General features: G+C 31.6%; 1 protein-coding gene across 1 annotated transcript in view; it reads right to left on the bottom strand.

Annotated features, from left to right (window-relative positions):
- Positions 1 to 6,900: 6,900 nt before the first annotated feature.
- The window catches only part of LOC119609776, a 121,183-nt gene continuing 106,732 nt past the window's right edge, over positions 6,901 to 21,351 (bottom strand). Inside the window, exon 4 of the mRNA XM_037964684.1 lies at positions 6,901 to 7,432. Coding sequence (XP_037820612.1) covers positions 7,155 to 7,432 — 278 coding nt within the window. The 3' untranslated portion in view covers positions 6,901 to 7,154. The remainder of the gene's footprint in view (positions 7,433 to 21,351) is intronic.

The raw sequence follows: 21,351 nt of genomic DNA on the forward strand, positions 1-21,351 counted from the left end.
CTTACAGAAAACTACTGAACCGATTTACATAAAATTTGGTATACCGATCTCAGGATCTGGATCGGACGCCACGCCCCTTTTTACGCCAACTTTTTGTATACAAAAAACTACTGATCCGATTTTCATGAAATCTGTTATAATTAATGTTGTGGAATGAACAGTACGACACATTACTTCTTCAAAACCTATAATATATAATAATAAATATATATGAGACTCTTTTTTACTCTTTCACTACATAACTAATAAACTTATTTACATAAACTTTGGCATTTAATAGGTCTAACCTCAGAAGTTAAAAAAAAAATTAAAGTTATTATATATAATTTATATTATAAAATTTATTAAACCATCAAAAATTATCTTGATATAAATTCGGTTGCCATTTTTTAAATGCCGCTCAAATCTAAAAAACCATGAAATGTATTTGACTACTCATTTGAGTACAGTATGATTTTGAATAATTCCAGCACATTTTCCATTTACCAATAAAAAATTCCGAAATTTTTTAATTAGAGGACGATGTGGATATTTTAATAAGTAAAATTATTTGGGTAACTTTTTTGTATATATAACGATATTTGATCTTTAAACCTTTATTTCTTCGGATTTAATAAGTGGTGTCTAAATCTATCCACATACTTTTTTATAAATGGATGTATTTTTGAGAAACAAAGACGAAAAACGGTGGTTTTACTCTTTAATGAACAACTCAAAATTGTTTGTCAAATTAAAAGTAGTTTTGTTTTCTCTGTCAATATTCAACGATTCTTCATATTTTCCTATGATAGAAAAAAAAAACGTAATTTTGTTCTTTTTAAAGGAAGTTGAAATCAATGTGCCCAAATTTTTCATGATATTGTGCAGAATTTCTCACAATCGTTTCAAAGTTTCTTCAATTGCATGTAGTTTTTCAAACAGCAAAAAAATCGCTTGAAATTTTATACGGATAATGGTACGTATATTTTAAATTAATAAAATGCCCCGAAGACTTTTGCCTCTTTACACCAGGGGTACTACAATTCAAAGTACGGTGTGATGTAATTTAAACTGAACAGTTCTTTAAATCTACTGCACATGGAAGCAAATCATTTGAATGTGTCCTTAATTCCCTACCAGTGATTGAAAATGCTGATTTCAGTATAATTTCCCAAATAAAGTTTTTTAAATTTTTCTACAGATTTCCTAATTTAAGCTCATTTTCAATTTCTAAAATTTTAAGGACTTTTTGGTCCAGAAACTGACTTTAAGGATGTAAAAAAAGGCAGAAAAATAAAATAACTATTTTATCGTTATAAGATAAATTTTGATATAAAAGTCATTACAGATAGAAAAATATTCTCTTTACTTTTTGAAGAAACCCGGGCAACGCTGGGTACACGCAGCTAGTATATTATAAATCTCCTTGTAAGTCTGTTCGTTTGTTTTTTGGTTCGTCAAGCACACCTAAACGGCTGGACCGATTTTCTTCAAATTTGTAACATGGTTAGATCTATACTATATTTTTGTAGAACTTGGACTAGGAGGGGGTAAAATGGGTGAAAAACGGTCAAAATTGGTACTTTTGATAGTAAATACTGATTTTGTCTATCCTAAGCAAAAGCATTTTCGATTAAACTTTTTAATTTGTTAGAAATATATATTAGCAAAGTGCCGTTGCGAAAATTTGACCGGAAGGGGACAAAAAATAGGCCAAATGGCGAAAATGCTTTAAGAACGATTTTTTTCTATTCTAAAGCCAAAATATTATAAACTATGATTTTGATAGTCTCAGACATATGTTCATATATTTAGATATCCCAGCCTTAGGGGGAAAAAACGGGTAAAAAAGAGAAATCTGTACTTGCTTCGTAAAGTAACTCAATAAATGTATATTTTCATACAATTCAAATTACTTCAATGAATAAATAAAACAAATAAATATACAAAAAAAATGTATAGTTGGGCATGGCCGACCATATGATGCCCTACACCAATGATTATGTTACAAATGTTGATTATTTTTTAATAAGAAAGCATTTAAATTAATTTTTACCTTTATTCAGAAATATTTTAACAATTTATTGACAAACAAGTTAGAGTGCTATATTCGCCTGAGCCGAATCTTAAATACCCTCCACCAGCTACTTTTATATTAATACTTTTCTAATTGATCAAATATTTGTACAAATAAGTCTTCTCATGTCTTAAATAGAAAAATCCCATAATTTTTCTATTTAAGACTTAGATCTATTACAATTCCAAGATTTATTGAACATTATAAACGCCATTTTATTTTATATTTTTATAGTGCTTAGCAATATTTAATAATTTGCATGTATGCATGTGTGTGAAAGATTTAAGGATTTTGAAAATACATACATATATATAATTTTGTTCTACACAAATTGATAATGCAAATAGTTAAATAAGGTTAAAGCGCTTTTAGGGGCAGTTCCTAGTATGGGAGATAAGATCAATTATAGACCGATCGTAAAAAATTCTTTAAGCAAAATTTCTGTACATAAAAGCTATATTTCAGTCAAATTTTGTATCTATATCGTAATTTAGTATAGCTTTATTTGGTAATGAGTAATTTGCGTTTAAGAGATTTTCGTAAAAGGACCTTGTATGGGGGCTATTACCAATTATGTATATAAAGACAAAATTTCAAAATTCTGTATCTATATTATTATTTGGTAATGAATATTGTTCATCTAAGTGATTTTCTGGAGGGGACCTAGAGCTATGACCAAATATGGACCGATCGGGAAAAAATCACAGTAATATTTCTATGCATATGGGCAATACTTGTACCAAATTTTATATAGATATCTTAATTTAGTAATGAGTTATGCGCGTTTAAGTGATTTTCGGGCGGGGACCTTTTATGGGAGCTATGACCAATTATGGACCGATCGGAAAAAACTTTCAGAGTAATATTTCTATACATATGGGCAATACTAATACCAAATTTTATATGGATATCTTAATTTAGTAATGAGTTATGCGCGTTTAAGTGATTTTCGGGAGGGGACCTTGTATGGGAGCTATGACCAATTATGGACCGATCGGAAAAAACTTTCACAGTAATATTTCTATGTATATGGGAAATACTTATACCAAATTTTATATGGATATCTTAATTAAGTAATGAGTTATGCGCGTTTAAGTGATTTTCGGGTATGGGGGCTATTACCAATTATGTATATAAAGACAAAATTTCAAAATTCTGTATCTATATTATTATTTGGTAATTAATATTGTTCATCTAAGTGATTTTCTGGAGGGGACCTAGAGCTATGACCAAATATGGACCGATCGGGAAAAAATCACAGTAATATTTCTATGCATATGGGCAATACTTATACCAAATTTTATATAGATATCTTAATTTAGTAATGAGTTATGCGCGTTTAAGTGATTTTCGGGCGGGGACCTTTTATGGGAGCTATGACCAAATATGGACCGATCGGAAAAAACTTTCAGAGTAATATTTCTATGCATATGGGCAATACTTATACCAAATTTTATATGGATATCTTAATTTAGTAATGAGTTATGCACGTTTAAGTGTTTTTCGGGAGGGGACCTTGTATCGGAGCTACGACCAATTATGGACCGATCGGGAAAAAATTTCACAGTAACATTTCTGTGCATATGAGTAATACTTATACCAAATTTTATATGGATATCTTAATTTAGTAGTGAGCTATGCGCGTTTAAGTGATTTTCGGGAGGGGACCTTGTATGGGAGCTATGACCAATTATGGATCGATCGGGAAAAAATTTCACAGTAACATTTTTGTGTATATGAGTATTACTTATACCAAATTTTATATGGATATCTTAATTTAGTAATGAGCTATGCGCGTTTAAGTGATTTTCGGGAGGGAACCTTGTATGGGAGCTATGTCCAATTATGGACCGAGCCAGAAAATTTTTTCTTTGAATGAATTCAATTGACATAAGATTTCAATTTGTAAAATTTTGTGAAGATATCAACATTCTGACGTAAGTTATTAACAAAAAACCATTTTCCGGGAATATGTACTTTTGTATGGGAGGTATATGAAATTGTGGTCCGATTCTGGCAATTTTCAGCAGGGATCAAGCTCTTGTGCAGAGACGAATGTATGGTGATTTTCATGGAATTGCCTTGCATAGTTTTCGAGAAAATTACATCAGAATGTGTAAAAAATGCTTATTTTTTTCGGAGTTGTTTTAAATTTTGATTCATAACTTTTCCCGATGTGAACCGATTTTGCTCATTTTCAACACCAAACTGTACCGGATAATAGTGAATATTTTGGGTGAATTTGGTTAAATTATATTGCTTCGTTTTAACGTGAGCGTGTTTTACACAGACAGACGGACGGACGGACAGACGGACGGACAGACGGACATAGCTAAATCGACTCAGAATTTGATAAGGACCCAGAATATATATACTTTGTTGGGTCTCAGATGAATATTTCTTGGTGTTACACACGGAATGACAAAGTTATATATATCCTCTATCACCACTGATGGTGGTGGAGGGTATAAAAAGGGATTTTCTAAAAGAGGGTTCTATGGGGGCAGTTGGTTAATATGTAGAATATCGCAGTAATATTAGTGTTTAAGTAGACTTTATATGAGAGATGTGATCAAATGAGGGCCGAAAATCAGCAGTGTCATTAAAACTTATATAAAACTAAGTTTTGTCTATTTTTGGTGTGATACAAGAACATTTAACATATTTATGAGATCAAAAGCCATATTCAGGGATTGTATGAGGGCTATGCGAAATAATGGTCGATTTTAATCTGATTTTTTTGCCACAGTATGTGCAAAATTTCATTAAATTATCTTGCAAATTGCGACACTTTAACGGCTGGAACGAATATCGTTAAATTGTAAACATAGTTAGATATATGTATAGGTGTATTGTGTGATAGGGGTATGTGGATGAAAAAGGGACAAAATTCGTACTTTTGGGAGTAAATACTAATTATTGTCTATACTGAAGCAAAAACATTTCTGATTAAGCTTTTAAAGTGTCTGAAATATTATTATTATGTAGCAAAGTTCCGTTTCGAAATAGGAGAAAAGGCGAAAAAGCTGGAAAAATTTGTACTTCTACGTTTTAAGTCTGATTTTTTATTGTTCTAAGGTAAAAATATTTTAGATGATGAGTTTTTAGTTTCAGAGATATGTGTATTCGAAAGTCCAACCCCAACAGGCTAATTATGCGTTCCTTTGCTAAATTTTTTGTACTTTCATGAAGTTTGAGAAATATATGTTTTTCTTAATAAATGTTCAACAACATCGATTTCTGAAATACAAATTATATTAAACAAAATACATACATTTGAATAATTCAATGGAAAAAGAGGGTATGTGTAGTATTTTTGGTAATGTGTTGGTAGCTTTTATAAATATTGTTCAAATTCAATAAAATTTCTTTTATAGCTTTATAAGATCACACAGAAATTGTAAGCAGTTTCTTCATAAGGAGACCTTCAGCATTTTTTGAAACATGAAAAAGTTAGGGAAAAATTAGCAGATTTTTTAGTTTATTCTGACGGGAGAATACTAAAGTATAATGTTATGAAACCGCTTAAAACCGGGTATAAAAATCTAAAAATCTAGTACTAATATAAAAACCTAATTCTAACTTGTGCCGTTTTAAAAAAACAGCAGCTGGAGAATGGATTCAAATCGGCTTGGGATCATTACCAACTACACTAGTGACTAATCCATTTCATAAGGATGTTTGGATGTTGCTTATGTTTCGAACAATACTCTAAGTCATTTTCATCGATTAATTTTTTGATCTATGTATAAATATCCTGGAATCACACATTGGCGACATCACTCTTTTCAAAATTGCTGTTCAATAATATGAACTACATATGTCTGTTTCTATCGGTTCTAGATCCACCTAATTTAAAACACATTCTTCTTCTTTCCGGTATATGTATAAACATTTCCTATTTAAATTTGGAAATATTTTTCTTAATGCTCTTTTACGAAAAATCTGATCTTTTTCATGAATTTGGTGCTATTGCAAATATTAAAGTTGACAACCATTTTAAAAATGGTATCGACAAGTGTTATTAGCATTTTTGTTTTTATACCCTCCACCACCATCAGTGGTGATAGAGGGTATATATAAGTTTGTCATTCCGTTTGTAACACCGAGAAATATTAATTTGAGACCCAGCAAAGTATATATATTCTTGGTCCTTATGAAGTCGATTTAGATATGTCCGTCTGTCTGTATGTATAAAACACGCTCAAGTTAAAACGAAGCATCGGAACTTTATGAAGTTCACTCAAAATATTCATTGATATCCTAAGCAGTTTGATATTGAAAACCAGCAAGATCGGTGAAATAGGTTCAGAGTTCTGGGTAAAAATTTGAGACAACCTCAAAAAACGATATTCATACAAACTTTGGCACAAATATTGCTTTTATCTACAGAAATCTTACTGTACATTATATTATGATCGGTCCACAATTGGTCACAGCTCCCACACAAGGTCTCCTTCTCAAAATCACTTAAACACATATTTCTCATTACCAAATAAAGGTATCCCCACTATTAACTAGCTTCGTAATTGTTTGCAACTAATGTTCACATAGAAATTCTCTTTCCTGTTTGTGTAAAAAATTGTTGTTAGCCCAAGATCAAATAAAATGTGCACATTGAGAAAGTGTAACTGTTAATTTCTTATGCTATTCAGCAACATCAGTGTTGATAAAAGTTATTCAGCAGCAATGTTTTGTACAAACAGAAAATAACATGGCATTTTTATATGAAAAATGTAAGTTAACAAAGAACAAAATAATGAAGTGGTGCAGTGGATGTAAGGGAGAATTAACAAACTGAGCATTGCAGGTTTGATTCCTGGTCGATTTATCTTTTTTTTGTCATAAATAATTAATTTTTTTAAAAAATCAAATTAAGTGTCGAAATTCGGTTCAACAATAAACATTTAAAATCAATTTTATTATTTTTTTTTCATAGGATCAACAACGTTGAAAATCTATTGTATTATAATTATATAAGTTTTATAACTATAATTATTACCATACATTTCTCTCACACATAGAAACTATTTTAAATACAGAACATAGGTTAAATTTAGTACGCTCTGTAACAGTCTTGATAATTTATGAAACCAGTTTAAGGGGGAGGGTATTTAAGATTCGGCAGAGCCGAATATAGCACTTTAACTTGGTTTTTTCTTAACTTAATAATAAGTAGTTTATTTCTTACATTTTCATTTAGTTTGTGAGAATTTATGGAATCTTTTGCACCTCTGCTACTTCCAACCCGGAACAAAGACACAATGGAATTTCTCGATCCTCTATCTGATGTAGCGCTCATATTTGACATTTCACGTTTTTTGTCATTGATCACACATTCTTCCAGACTATGACCAAACAATGACGTGTTGTGATCTGTAACTTTAAAATAATAAAATTTATATTATACTGCTCAGAAATATTAATTTTAGAGAAGAATTTTTATGATACAAAAAAATCAAATAGCTATGTCCTCCCGGCTGTCTTTCGCTGTAAAACATGCTCAGTGAGCATTGCTCCCGTTAAAACTAAGCAATGAAAATCAAATAAATTCTCCGAAAATATTAATTATTGTCCTAAGCGGTTTGGTATTGCAAATCAGAAAATTTGTTTACAACGTTAAAAGTTATGAGAAAAAAATTTTGTTTTTGTCGATGTTTTAATCTTGTTCGTATGAACCCCACAAAACGATACCCCTTTCCAGATATTGCGCAGAAATTTGAACTCGATTAAACGAAGTTAACACGTGCCGCTCGTCGTTCGAAGTTTGAAAAAATCTAAATTTTTGGCCAAAAAGCTAACATATGAAGCCATAACTCAAGAACGGTAAATAATAGAAACAAGCTTATCTCAAAACAAAGCTAATATTGTTCTTTTGTGGTCACTCTAATGCAGCGGTTTCCACCGGTTTTAACCTCGCGGACCCGTTGAGGAACTTATTTAATTTCGCAGACCTCCATACATAATTTGATATTTTATTGTTCTAAAAAATTGTTCATCAGGTCAAATATCTATAAAATATACGTACATTGAGAATATTTAATATTTCATATATCATGTTAACATTTCAACATCATTGTTGATGTTTAATTTTACGATCGTGAAATCTTTCACGTTACTACAATTTCCAGATAAAAAATGGATTATTGATAATTGAGCACTTATAAGTCAGTAACTTAGTTGAATATAATGACATACCCAGCAAAAACAGAACTTCCGAAGAAGCGAAAAAGAAGAAGAATTTACTCCATGGAAGTACTGAAAATGAGCTGAAGAAATGATGATTTTAACACAGGCTTGTCATAGGAGGGATGTCCTTTTTATTTGATTCAGAATTCACTACTTCGGAAGTCATTCTCAAGAAGTAATTTTTATACCCTCCACCACCATCAGTGGTGATAGAGGGAAATATTCATTTCCCGAGAAATATTCATTTGAGACCCAACAAAGTATACATATTCTTGGTCCTTATGAAATTCTGAGTCAATTTTGATATGTCCGTCTGTCTGTCTGTATAAAACACGCTCACGTTAAAACGAAGCAACGGAACTTTATGAAATTCACCAAAACTATTCATTGGTATCCTAAGCTGTTTGGTTTTGAAAATCAGCAAGATCGGTAAAATAGGTTCAGAGTTATGAGTACAATTTTGAGGCAACCTCAAAAAAAATTGTGCCTTTTTAACATATTTATTTGTATTTTTTACAAAAACTACTGCAGATAAATTGATGAATTTTGTCAGAGATCGTGCCAGGATCAACATTGTTAAAAATTGGAAAAATCGGTTCACAATTACATATACCTCCCACACAAATGTACATATTCCCCGAAATTAATTCATTGTTAATAACTTCCGAAATAACGCCGATATCTTTACGAAATTTTTCATATTTAAATTCTATGCCAATAGAATTCATATAAAGAAACAATTTTATGAATCGGTCCATAATTGGTCATAGCTCCCATATAAGTTTACCTTCCGAAAAACACTTAAACGCACATAACTCATTCCCAAATAACGATATTCATATAAACTTTGGCACAAATATTGCTTTTATCTACAGAAATCTTACTGTACATTTTTTTACGATCGGTCCACAATTGGTCATAGCTCCCATACAAGGTCTCCTTCTCAAAATCACTTAAACGCATATTTCTCATTTCCAAATAAAGGTATCCATGCAAAATTTAGCACAAACATTGCTTTTATACACAGAAAATATACTGTAAAATTTGTTTACGATCGGTCCGTAATTGGTCGTAGCTCTCATACAAGGTCTCCTTTCGAGAATCACTTAAACGCATAAAACTCATTACGAAATAATGATATCCATAAACAAGTAAGAAATTATAGTCGGGCGTGGCCGACCATATGATACCCTACACCAATTATGAATATTAAATGTGATTTATTTTTCATAATAAAGCATTTATCTTCAATATTCCCTTGTTCCGATACATTTAAGCAATTTATGGATGAAAAACTAATTTTCTGAAAGAGGCTTTACATGGGGGCTAGTGGCAAATATGGACCAAGCCATAATATTTTATTGTGCTGAATTTCATCGCGATATTTGTGTTTATAAGCTAATTTGGGACATTCAAGTAATTAATCGATTAGTCTGGTAACGCTATGACTGAATAGACGCGTGTGTTTCTCAGCTGTCATATATTTTCATTTAACTTAAATTAAAAAGATTCAGTTTTATCATTTTTGTGCTGTTTTTATTTATTTTATATTGCAAAAAACTGACTAATATAAAAACATTGAATTTAATTTAAATTAAATAACTTTTGCTGTGTCATATTATATTGACTTATATCGTGTTGCTGTTGTTGCTGCTGCACAGTGGTATAGGAAAAAAAAAAGAGGGAAATAATTCGGTAACTTCTAAACGGTTAATCCGATTTTAATGAAATTTGGTGTGCACAAAGAGGAGGTGTTGTCGAGTTTAGGTTTTGAATTTGGACCTTATAGGCCAACCAGGGGCCCGGCGGGGGGTCCTCAAATTAGGACACCTCGGCTATGTTAAATTTTTAAAACGATCCTATTTCTTCATTTGAGTTCCGATTTAAAAAAAATTTCGTATATAGAATCTCCTCATCGAGCACTATAAAAAATGTCGTCGTAGCAGTAAATTATCTCTTATAGTTTAGGAGATATTCGCATTTGAATATTAAAATTTTAAAATTTTTACCGTCCTTACTTTAGTTTTTTTGATAATAGCAGGTCCAAATATTTCCGATTTTCGCCATTTTTTTTATTTGCTTAACAACAAGTTTATATACCAAGCAGTGAAAGAATTATGTAAAAATCATGACTGAGTCCAAAGTTATAGGCATTTAAATTTAAAAAATTAAAAAAAGGCGATTTTTTGACATTTTTTTGGGAAAAAAGTATCTTTTTCTTTTTAAGTTATCTAAAAAGTTTCTAAGAAGATGTATATAGAATTTATACTTTTTGGAAAGCTGACTTTACATAAAATACGATAAATGAAACAAAACCTAAAAATTTTTGATACCGAGGGGACCAGGTCCATCCAAAAAAACCCTATTTTTTATGGAAAATTAAATTTTGAGCAAAAATTCTCAAATCGCATAGTCGATATCAAATTATAGTGACCTGTTTTATATGACCCAATAAGTTCTTAATCATTTTGTAACGGGTTTCGATAACCCCGCCCCTGGTATGGATATAATAGGCAAAAAACCAAAAAATCCCATTTTTGGGATTTTTTAAAACTTTTTGGGAATTCCGGGATTTCTAATAAGAAAATTCGAAATTTTTATTTAATTTTGGATTTTGAGTAAAAAAATCTACCTAACTGTAAAATTTCATCAAAAAATATTCATAAATAAAATTTTTATTGCAATTTGAAAAATTTGTATCTTCGCAAAAACTGAATAAAAAACATTTTTTAATTTTTTTTAAAAAAAGTATTCCGCGATTTTTTTAATCTTCAAAAATTATATACAGTTTTGAAAAATAGACAAAATTACCTTTCCATTGATATATAACATGCCTACCTAATGTTTTTTAAGTGACAAATTAATTAGGGAAAACTCAACATCTTTTAGAAAATTTGCCTAGCACTATTATTTTCATCCATAAGGTTAACTCTTAAATTTGTTACATATATGGATGAAAATAATAGTGCTAGGTAAATTTTCTAAAAGATGTTGAGTTTTCCCTAATTAATTTGTCACTTAAAAAACATTAGGTAGGCATGTTATATATCAATGGAAAGGTAATTTTGTCTATTTTTCAAAACTGTATAAAATTTTTGAAAATTAAAAAATTCGCGGAATACTTTTTTTAAAAAAAAATAAAAAATGTTTTTTATTCAGTTTTTGCGAAGATACAAATTTTTCAAATTGCAATAAAAATTTTATTTATGAATATTTTTTGATGAAATTTTACAGTTAGGTAGATTTTTTTACTCAAAATCCAAAATTAAATAAAAATTTCGAATTTTCTTATTAGAAATCCCGGAATTCCCAAAAAAGTTTTAAAAAATCCCAAAAATGGGATTTTTTGGTTTTTTGCCTATTATATCCATACCAGGGGCGGGGTTATCGAAACCCGTTACAAAATGATTAAGAACTTATTGGGTCATATAAAACAGGTCACTATAATTTGATATCGACTATGCGATTTGAGAATTTTTGCTCAAAATTTAATTTTCCATAAAAAATAGGGTTTTTTTGGATGGACCTGGTCCCCTCGGTATCAAAAATTTTTAGGTTTTGTTTCATTTATCGTATTTTATGTAAAGTCAGCTTTCCAAAAAGTATAAATTCTATATACATCTTCTTAGAAACTTTTTAGATAACTTAAAAAGAAAAAGATACTTTTTTCCCAAAAAAATGTCAAAAAATCGCCTTTTTTTAATTTTTTAAATTTAAATGCCTATAACTTTGGACTCAGTCATGATTTTTACATAATTCTTTCACTGCTTGGTATATAAACTTGTTGTTAAGCAAATAAAAAAAAATGGCGAAAATCGGAAATATTTGGACCTGCTATTATCAAAAAAACTAAAGTAAGGACGGTAAAAATTTTAAAATTTTAATATTCAAATGCGAATATCTCCTAAACTATAAGAGATAATTTACTGCTACGACGACATTTTTTATAGTGCTCGATGAGGAGATTCTATATACGAAATTTTTTTTAAATCGGAACTCAAATGAAGAAATAGGATCGTTTTAAAAATTTAACATAGCCGAGGTGTCCTAATTTGAGGACCCCCCGCCGGGCCCCTGGTTGGCCTATAAGGTCCAAATTCAAAACCTAAACTCGACAACACCTCCTCTTTGTGCATACCAAATTTCATTAAAATCGGATTAACCGTTTAGAAGTTACCGAATTATTTCCCTCTTTTTTTTTTCCTATACCACTGTGTGCTGTTTGGTGCTGTTGTTGTTTGCGGTTTTTATCATTCTGTTTATTAATACATACTAAACAGCACCTAGACATCTTGCTTTTATTTTTTTTGATTGATTGCTGCCTGAATTATCAAGTATGCCTGTTTCCAAAACATATAAATGTGGAAGCTGCAATGATACAATACTAAAAACTCAAGGTAGTATCATGTGCAATAGTTGCAAGTTATGGCTTCATCTTAATTGTGCCAATGTCTCCAAAGAGCATCTGGTCCTCTTTAAAGACAAACAGTCCTCTTTCTCATTTACTTGTCCTGCTTGCCTTAATGCTGCAGATGATGATGGTTCTCTACGTGATGAAGTTCGTGCCTTAAAGACAACTTTGGAAGATTTTATTAAAACTAGTCAGAATGACCGTGACTCTTATAAGAATTCCTTGGCTGAAATTCTGTCACAATTTAAAGATGAGATGTTAGCTTCCAATAGGCAACTCAAGGATGACATTCTCACGTGCAGTAAATTAATCAGGAATGTTGATTCTTCCACCACGTCCAAACTTAAATCGTTGGAAATGGAAAATCATGTCCTTCATCGTAGTTTATATCGTGGTGACGTTGTTTTGAGTGGGATGCCTGCCGGGTTGGATAACCTTACATCTTGCATCATTTCTCTGTGTTCCTTTTTTGGCATTGACATTACGGATCGGGATATTAACCAGACTTGCTACATGAGTAACCAGAAGTTGATCCTGGTTAAGTTTAACTGTGTATCCATTCGAGACAGGCTGATGAAGGATTACTTCAAAACGAGATCACTGAAAGTGAGTGACATCATTGGTGGCGAAATTAGTAGTCGAGTCTTCCTTAATGACCACTACTCTCCTGCTGCTTCTGCTTTGAGTGCTGTATGTCGTAAGTTGAAGCGCCAGAAATCTATTACGAAGTTTACCATGCTGAATACTGATAAGGTTCAAGTGAAGTTGACCTTGATTGATGGCCGTGAAGTCGTTTATGATATGGAGCAATGTTCTGAGCTATTAAGCAGCAGTATTAGTTAGATTTTCTTTATCTTTATTACTTTTGCTTTTAAATTGCTTTAACAATTTCTATTTACTTGAATTTGATGTCCTGTTTTAAGGACTTTATTAATTTGTTAAGGCTTTTTAATTGTTTACTGTTATTTGAGACTTTTATTCATAACATTATTTAGTTTTTTGCTTACTTAACTTGAATTTAGGAATTTAAACTTTGGAATATTTTGCCATATCTAATTATTTGCTTTTTTTCTTTTCATTTATTAAATGTTTCTTTTTATTTTATTGTAGCTCTTTTCTTTGCCTTGACGGCTGAGTTAATTAAATGAATAATATTGTTATTGATGTATTTTTTTGTTATTTTAGTGATTCTCTTTTGGTTCCCCATGCTTTTATGTTATGATGATGGAGGGTAATGATAACATTGGTCCTATTGTAAGTGGTAATTCGTCTTTCAATGCTTTCTTTCCTACTCATTCTGATATATTTAGAGTTGGTCATATTAACTGTCAGAGTATAAGACCGAGTGCCAACTCCGTTAAATTTGATGAGCTCAAAAATATTGTAGGTGGTAATTTTGATTTAATGGCTATGTCTGAGACATGGTTGAAGCCCTATGTTTCTAACTCCTCGCTTAAGATACCTGGCTATTCTTTAGTTAGAAATGATAGACTTGGTGCGCGTGGAGGGGGTGTAGGATTTTATATATCTGATTCCTTACGGTATAGGGTCGTTTTTAAAATATCGGAGCTCAATTGTTGTGAGTCACTTTTTATTCAGTTAGTTAACTGTGGTAGTAATATGCTTTTTGGTGTTGTTTACTTGCCCAATGGTAACATTGCTTCCTTTGAAGATATGCATTATGATTTTCTCATGAGACACTCGAACGTGGTTATTGTTGGTGACTTTAATTGTAATTTATTTAATACCGTTAAAGCTAATCTAGTCAGGTCGCTTTGCATGAGGTTAAAACTCTCTGTTTTTCATAATTCAAGACCCACACACTTTGATATTGCTCATTCTTCAACATCTTTATTAGATTATTGGCTGGTAAGTGATAGTTCCAATATTTGCTTTTCGAACCAGGTGCAATGTCCCTCTGTTTCGCATCATGCGTTAATTTTTGCATATTTTTCGGTTAAGGTTGAAAACTCCTTAAGCTTCTTTGAGTATAGGAATTATAATGGAATTGACTGGAACGGTATATCTTCATTTTTAGCAAATCTTGACCAGGTCCCTTTCTTTACCTCTTCGTGTACCGATTTCCAGTCTTCCTTTTTGTGCTCATTGATTGAATCCCTTTTTAGTTTTGTACCGATTGTTAGGAGAAAAGTTCCGAGTAAGATCGACTGTTGGATGAAGTCTAATCATGTACTGCTGGCCATGTCTCTTAGGGATTTAGCATATTCTGTTTTCCAAAGATTATCGTCTGATGATAATTGGAAAATTTATTGTCGATATAGGAATAGGGCTAAGAAGGTGATTCGTAGAGAAAGGAGGAAATATTTTGCTAAAACTTTTTCGGGTTTAGATTCTTCTGCTATGTGGAGAATTCTGAGAGGACGCGGATTTACTGACGACAACATTATGCAGTCTAATTTCAATGTTGATGAGGTTAATGAGTATTTTGCTAATATTGGGATCTCTGACAGTACTAATCCTATTGATTTTGATAATTTCGGTGGGTCCTTTTCTTTTAGTAATGTGTCGGAAGAAGAACTGTGGCTTGCTCTGTGTAGGGTTAAATCTAGGTCTGTGGGTACTGATGGTATTCCTATTAAATTTCTTAAAGTTATTTTCCCTTATATTTCTAACTTTCTGGTATTTCATGTCAACTCCATACTTACGACTTCGTCTTTTCCATCTGTATGGAAGGTGGCACGTATTGTACCTATTCCGAAAACTGGGTCTGTTCACGGTATTGATGATTTAAGGCCTATTTCGATCCTTCCTGCGATTTCTAAAGCAGTGGAGCATATTATTAAAGATCAAATTCTTTCATTTGTTCATGGCAGCATTGTACCTTCACAGTATGCATTCCGCCGTGGTCACAGCACTACGTCTTTGCTTTTAAATTTAACGGACATGATTCGTGATAATATCAATGAATGCAAATTGACTTCTCTGGTTTCTCTTGACTTGACGAAAGCATTTAATTCAATTAATTACTCTGTTATGATTCATAAGCTGCGGGAGTTTTTTGGTTTCTCTAGATCAGCTTGTAAGTTAGTATACTCGTACCTTTCTGGTAGGCAACAGTTTGTCGACATTGATGGGGAATATTCCCGGCTTTTACCACTTTTCTCTGGGGTACCACAAGGCTCTGTCTTGGGTCCCCTTCTTTTTATATTATATGTCAATGATCTCCCGGAGTACATCGATAGCAGCGTTTGTAGATCTTTTCTATTTGCGGACGATGTCTTTCTCCTTTTTACTGCTAATCGAGACAATAGTGATGTACTTGAGTCTAACATTAATTATAGTCTGACACGTTTTTCTCAATGGTCCTATAGTAATTCTTTGGTTGTTAATTCTGGTAAGACTAAAGCTATGCTTTTTGGGCTTCCAGGTTTAAATATTTTTCTCGATGGTTCCAGAATTGCTATTGTTGACGGACTTAGGTGTTTGGGTCTTTATATTGATGATCGGCTTACTTTTGAGGGACATGTTGACCGCATTTGTTCTAGGGTATTTGGGATATTTCGAAGAATTTTCTCCAATAACATTTATTTACCATTTTATGTTAGACATAGACTTGCTTATGCATTATTGATGCCTCATATTACATATGGATTAGAGGTTGTGTCAGGCACTTTGGCATACATTACTCGTAGACTTCATCGTGTCATGAATGCTATAGTTCGCTATGTCTATAGTCTTCGACGTAGGATGCCTGTTTCTTCCTATGTGGGTGATTTCCTTGGATGTGGCTTTCGTTCATTTATGTCATATCGTAGTGTGCTACACTTTTACAGAGCTATGAAGATTGGCCTTCCTTCTCAACTTTGTGCCAGATTCTCTTTTTCCCATTCTACTAGGAATACTCAAATTATTATCCCCCGAATCAGGTGCAGTTGTTTTGAACGGTCTTTTATTGTTCGAGTGGCCCGGTGTTGGAATTACTTACCTATTGATCTTCGTATATTTTCCCACTCGAATAATTCTTTTCGGCTTAAACTTTTAGCGCACTTTTCTGTCGATAGTTAATGGCCTTGTTATGCTTGTCCAGTTGAGTATTTCATTGATTTTGTATATGTTTTCTTTTTTTTATTAAGAGCTTTTATTTAACTTGCTTTGTTAGTTTGTTGGTTTGAAATGGTAACATTTTGTGACTGAATTTTCGACCAGTTCCCGGAGCCCGATTTTGTTAGACTTGGTACACATAGAGATATTGATGACAATGCAATATTATGTTCGGAAATTCGGAGCTATGTTAGTATGTTGTCGTAAATTATAACTGAGTTTTTAAACCACTTCCTGTTACTCAAATATGTTGAAATTTGGAGTATATGTAGATATCTGACAACAATATTAAATTTCTTTCAAATCGTTTAATTTTTCTTGGTTTGTGCTCAATATTAGCCAAAACTGAAACAATTAGCAAATTATATAATACTTTAAAGCTTTTCTTAAAAGCCACTTTTTAAATAAACTTGTTTCTTTTTTTTTTTTTTACACTTTTTAATAATTTAGTTTTTTTATCGGTTATACAATTTTTTTTCTCTTTTTTTAACTTTGTTTTATTTTTCAGTACTTTTTTTTCTCTTCATTTGCTGATTTCTTTTCTATAGTAATTTTTTGTTTATTTTTATATAGATTTTTTTTTTTTTATTTTTTATTTTTTATTTTTTTTTGGCACTATAATTATTTTTCTTTAAAAATTCTTTTTTTATTCACTTAACACGCGGGTTGAAGTATTTAAATATGGTGGTCAGGTTTTACTTTTTTATAATTAACTGGAAGTATTATAATTGAATATGGCGACCTGTGTTCTTTTGTTATTTTTGTAGGTGCAGTAGTATAACTCTTTTATGAGGACATATGTACGTATAAGTATTTTCATAACTGGGATGGCTAATCATTCAATTTCAGGGACGGTATTAGTACACTGTATAAAAACATTAACTTAATCATAAGCAGTTGTCTAGCATCTACATAATATATTATATTGAGTATTACACTTTTACCTTGATGGCTTATTACCACTTATGGGACGTAAATTTATTTTGTTTTTATAAATTTTGTTGTTAATATTGGCTGGGGAGCCATTTGTTTCACTTCTGTAAGTAAATTGTTACATTTGTATATTATTTTATTTTTAGGATTTTGTATTTTCATCTTTTTAACATAATTCATATGTACATATTTATATATAGTATTAGTAAACTTTTTTTTTTTTTTTTCATATGTATGCTATTCAGGATTTGCCTCTGTAATATAGTTTAATTGGCCTATTAAGGCTTTTATATTACTTTGTTTGAATAAATAAATAAATAAATAAATAATTTTCTGAAGGGGACTTTGTATGGGAGCTAGGGTCAAATGTGGCCCGATCTTTATGAAATTTGGCAGGGTCATCAAGACTTCTATAGAACTTAGTTGTGCCGTATTTTATCGATATAAATGTATATTTAACATAATTATGAGCTTAGAAGCCCTTTTCGGGGGTTCTGTTGTATGGGGGCTAGGTGAAATAATGGACCGATTTTAACCATTTTCAATAGTGCGTGACAAATTTCATCCAATAGAGTGGATGGAACGGAGAATTAACAAACTGAGCGTTGCGCGTTCGATTCCTGGTCGATATATCAGTTTTTGTCATAAATATATTTTTTTTTAAATTAAACTAAATGTCGAAATTCGGCTCAACAATAAAAATTTAAAAGCTATTTTTTTTATTTTTTCATAGGATCAGCAACATTGAAAATCTATTGTACCTCCCGTACAAAATTATATACATAAGTTTTATAAGTATTACCATACATTTCTCTCACACATAGAAATTACTTTAAAATAGTGTTGCCCATACACACACTGTTACACATTCATTTGTATTGGTAAAGCAGCAGAGAACAAAATGTAACCCAAAATAAAACTGTACTAATAAAATGACTGCATGCTAAAAAGTATATTCTAACTGTCAAATTGATATTATGGATTTTGACAGACAGCGTACATTAAAGTTCATATATAAAAAACTATCAGCTGTGCTCTCTCATTCACCTACATAAATTCGGCTTTCTCAAAATTTTGTTGTTGTATTTCTGTGTGGATTTTAAAAAAGTTGCGTACAGATCTTACTTCGACAAATGCTGATCAGCAACTGAGTTGATTTTGTTTTGCAAGTTGAGAGATAATCAACTACCACATGCTCAAATAAGAAAATACACAAGTAAGCTTATAGTGTAGGTGAGTCAACGCAACGTCAGCAGAATATTCTTGCCCTATCTCGCGTGATAGGGAATAGTGATTTTGGGCACCATTGCTTTAAATACAGAACATAGGTTAAATTTAGTACGCTCTGTAACAGTCTGTTAAGTGGTAGTTTTGTTTTTAATTGCATATTGTAAGGCGTAAAAAAAAATATTAAGGTAAATTTTAATCAATCCATAAAATTTGATAATTTATGAAACCAGTTTAAGGTGGAGGGTATTTAAGATTCGGCAGAGCCGAATATAGCACTCTAACTTGTTATGCTCCTTTTTTGAAGTTATTCGGAAATCAAATTGTAGTATTATAGAATACAACGAATTTGACCTAAATAATATTAACAGTAATAAGAGTAATATACACATTTAATACAAAAGCCCAACAATTATATTTTTTATCCCATATAAATGTAAGAATAAACAAGTAGGAAAGTATAGTCGGGCATGGCCGACCATATGATACCCTACACCACCGAGTATGTTAAAAATGTGGATTATTTTTAATAACAAAGCATTTGAGCCGTTTACCTTAATTCCGAAATATTTTAACAATTTGTTGAAAAAGTGATTTTCTAAAAGAGGGGTTATATGAGGGCAAGGGTAAATATGGGGCTATCCTTATAACTTTTGGTACGTTTACATTAGAGCTATGTATGCTGGATTTCATCGTGATACTAGTGTTTATTAGTGAATTATTGACTTTCAAGTCATTTTCTGAAAGCGGACTTTGTATGGGGGATAGGGTCAAATAAAGTCCGATAATTACGAAAATCGGTAGTATTATTAAGACGTATATAGATCTAAGTTTTGCATATTTTTGTAGGAATTCTGAGTCGCACAATATTTTTGTGCGTTACAAACATCAGCACAAACGTATAATACCCTCCCCACTATAGTGGTGTAGGGTATAAAAATATATCTTCAACATTGAAAAACTAGTAGGAAAGTATAGTCGGACATGGCTGACTATATGATACCCTACACCATGGGTATAAATTGAAAATTATTTATTTTAAATAAAGAAATTTTAATGTTGAATTTTACCTTAATTCGGATGTATTTAAGCAATTTATTGATAAACTAAATTTCTAAAAGAGGCTTTATATGGTAGTTAGGGTCAAATATAGGCCGATCCTTAACAAATTGGGAAGAGGAAAGTAATTTTATATAGAGGTAGTTATGCTAAATTTCATCGCGAAACTAATGGTCATAAGTAAATTTTTGGACGTTTAAGTTATTTTTTAAAGGGGGGTTTGTATTGGGGCGATCGTTATAAACATTGGCACTGTCTTTTATGCCCATATAAAACTTAGTTTTGCCAATTTTTGGTGAGATAGTAGTATATTTGACGTAGTTATGAGTTAAAACCCCTAAATCGGAAGGTAAGGTTGCATGGGGCTAGGTGAAATAATGGACCGATTTCAACCTGTATGGTCCAAATTTTATCAACATATCTTGAAAATTGTAGCATGTAGCTTGCGCGCAGGGTGTACAATGTACGGCGGCCTGTCCATGTACGACTCAGAAAGTGATTCTGAGTCGATCGGTATACTTTAAGGTGGGTGTAGGACCAATATTTTTATGCGTTTTTGTAAGTACTTTGTTTCATTTTTGTTGGGTATATGATGTTTAAGTAAACTAAAGAAATATGAGTGCATTTGTTTTTGATTTTAGGTTTGCACTGTTTTCCAAGTTTGGAGATATTTTTCAAAATATTTTATATAGGAACCGTACTATTTATTAATGCATTAGAAAACTATGTCTGTGCATGAGTAAAAGCATTAGCAATTGACGACATTATTGATCTTTTTCTTAATATAAATATGTTCAAAAACCGATTTTCTGAAAGATGCTTTATATGGCGGATATTTATAAAAAACCGACTTTTGGAAAAACCAGTTTTTCGATTAACCGAAAATTTACAATTTCTAGAAAACCGGTTTGTCGGTTAACCGAGTATAAAAACCCGGTTAACCGAAATTTTTGGTATATTATAAGAAAACAAACTTATACAGATCTGAAGATATTATTGATTCGTTAGGTATATGGAGTTGCCATAGGAGGGATACATTGACCTTTGAATACATAATGCATCTATATCAATAAAAAAAATTATGTCCAGGACTATCAAGTATAAATAGTGCTCAGGCTCGGGACGATTTATCGGGAACGGAAGTAGACGACGACTGTCTCGACATAGACATTGAGCCCCTGCTTTAATTGTGACCTCCTTTCGCTCGCTACATCTGTGGTTGTTCAAATTACTGTGACACTTAGGAATATTGACAGGTGTCATTTTGACTTCCTGTCAATCAACCTAAGCGCCATTACAGTTTGTGAAAAATCCCAGGACCATAAATTCTCGGACAGCAACAACAATCCTCATGTTTCGATAAATAAAGTCCGTTTTGAGAACGTTTGAAAAACTTCTCGATTTTTATTATACT

The sequence above is a fragment of the Lucilia sericata genome, unplaced genomic scaffold, assembly GCF_015586225.1.
Source record: "Lucilia sericata isolate MDLA Ls3-8-SP2 unplaced genomic scaffold, ASM1558622v1 Contig001059F_arrow, whole genome shotgun sequence".
NCBI lineage: Eukaryota > Metazoa > Arthropoda > Insecta > Diptera > Calliphoridae > Lucilia > Lucilia sericata.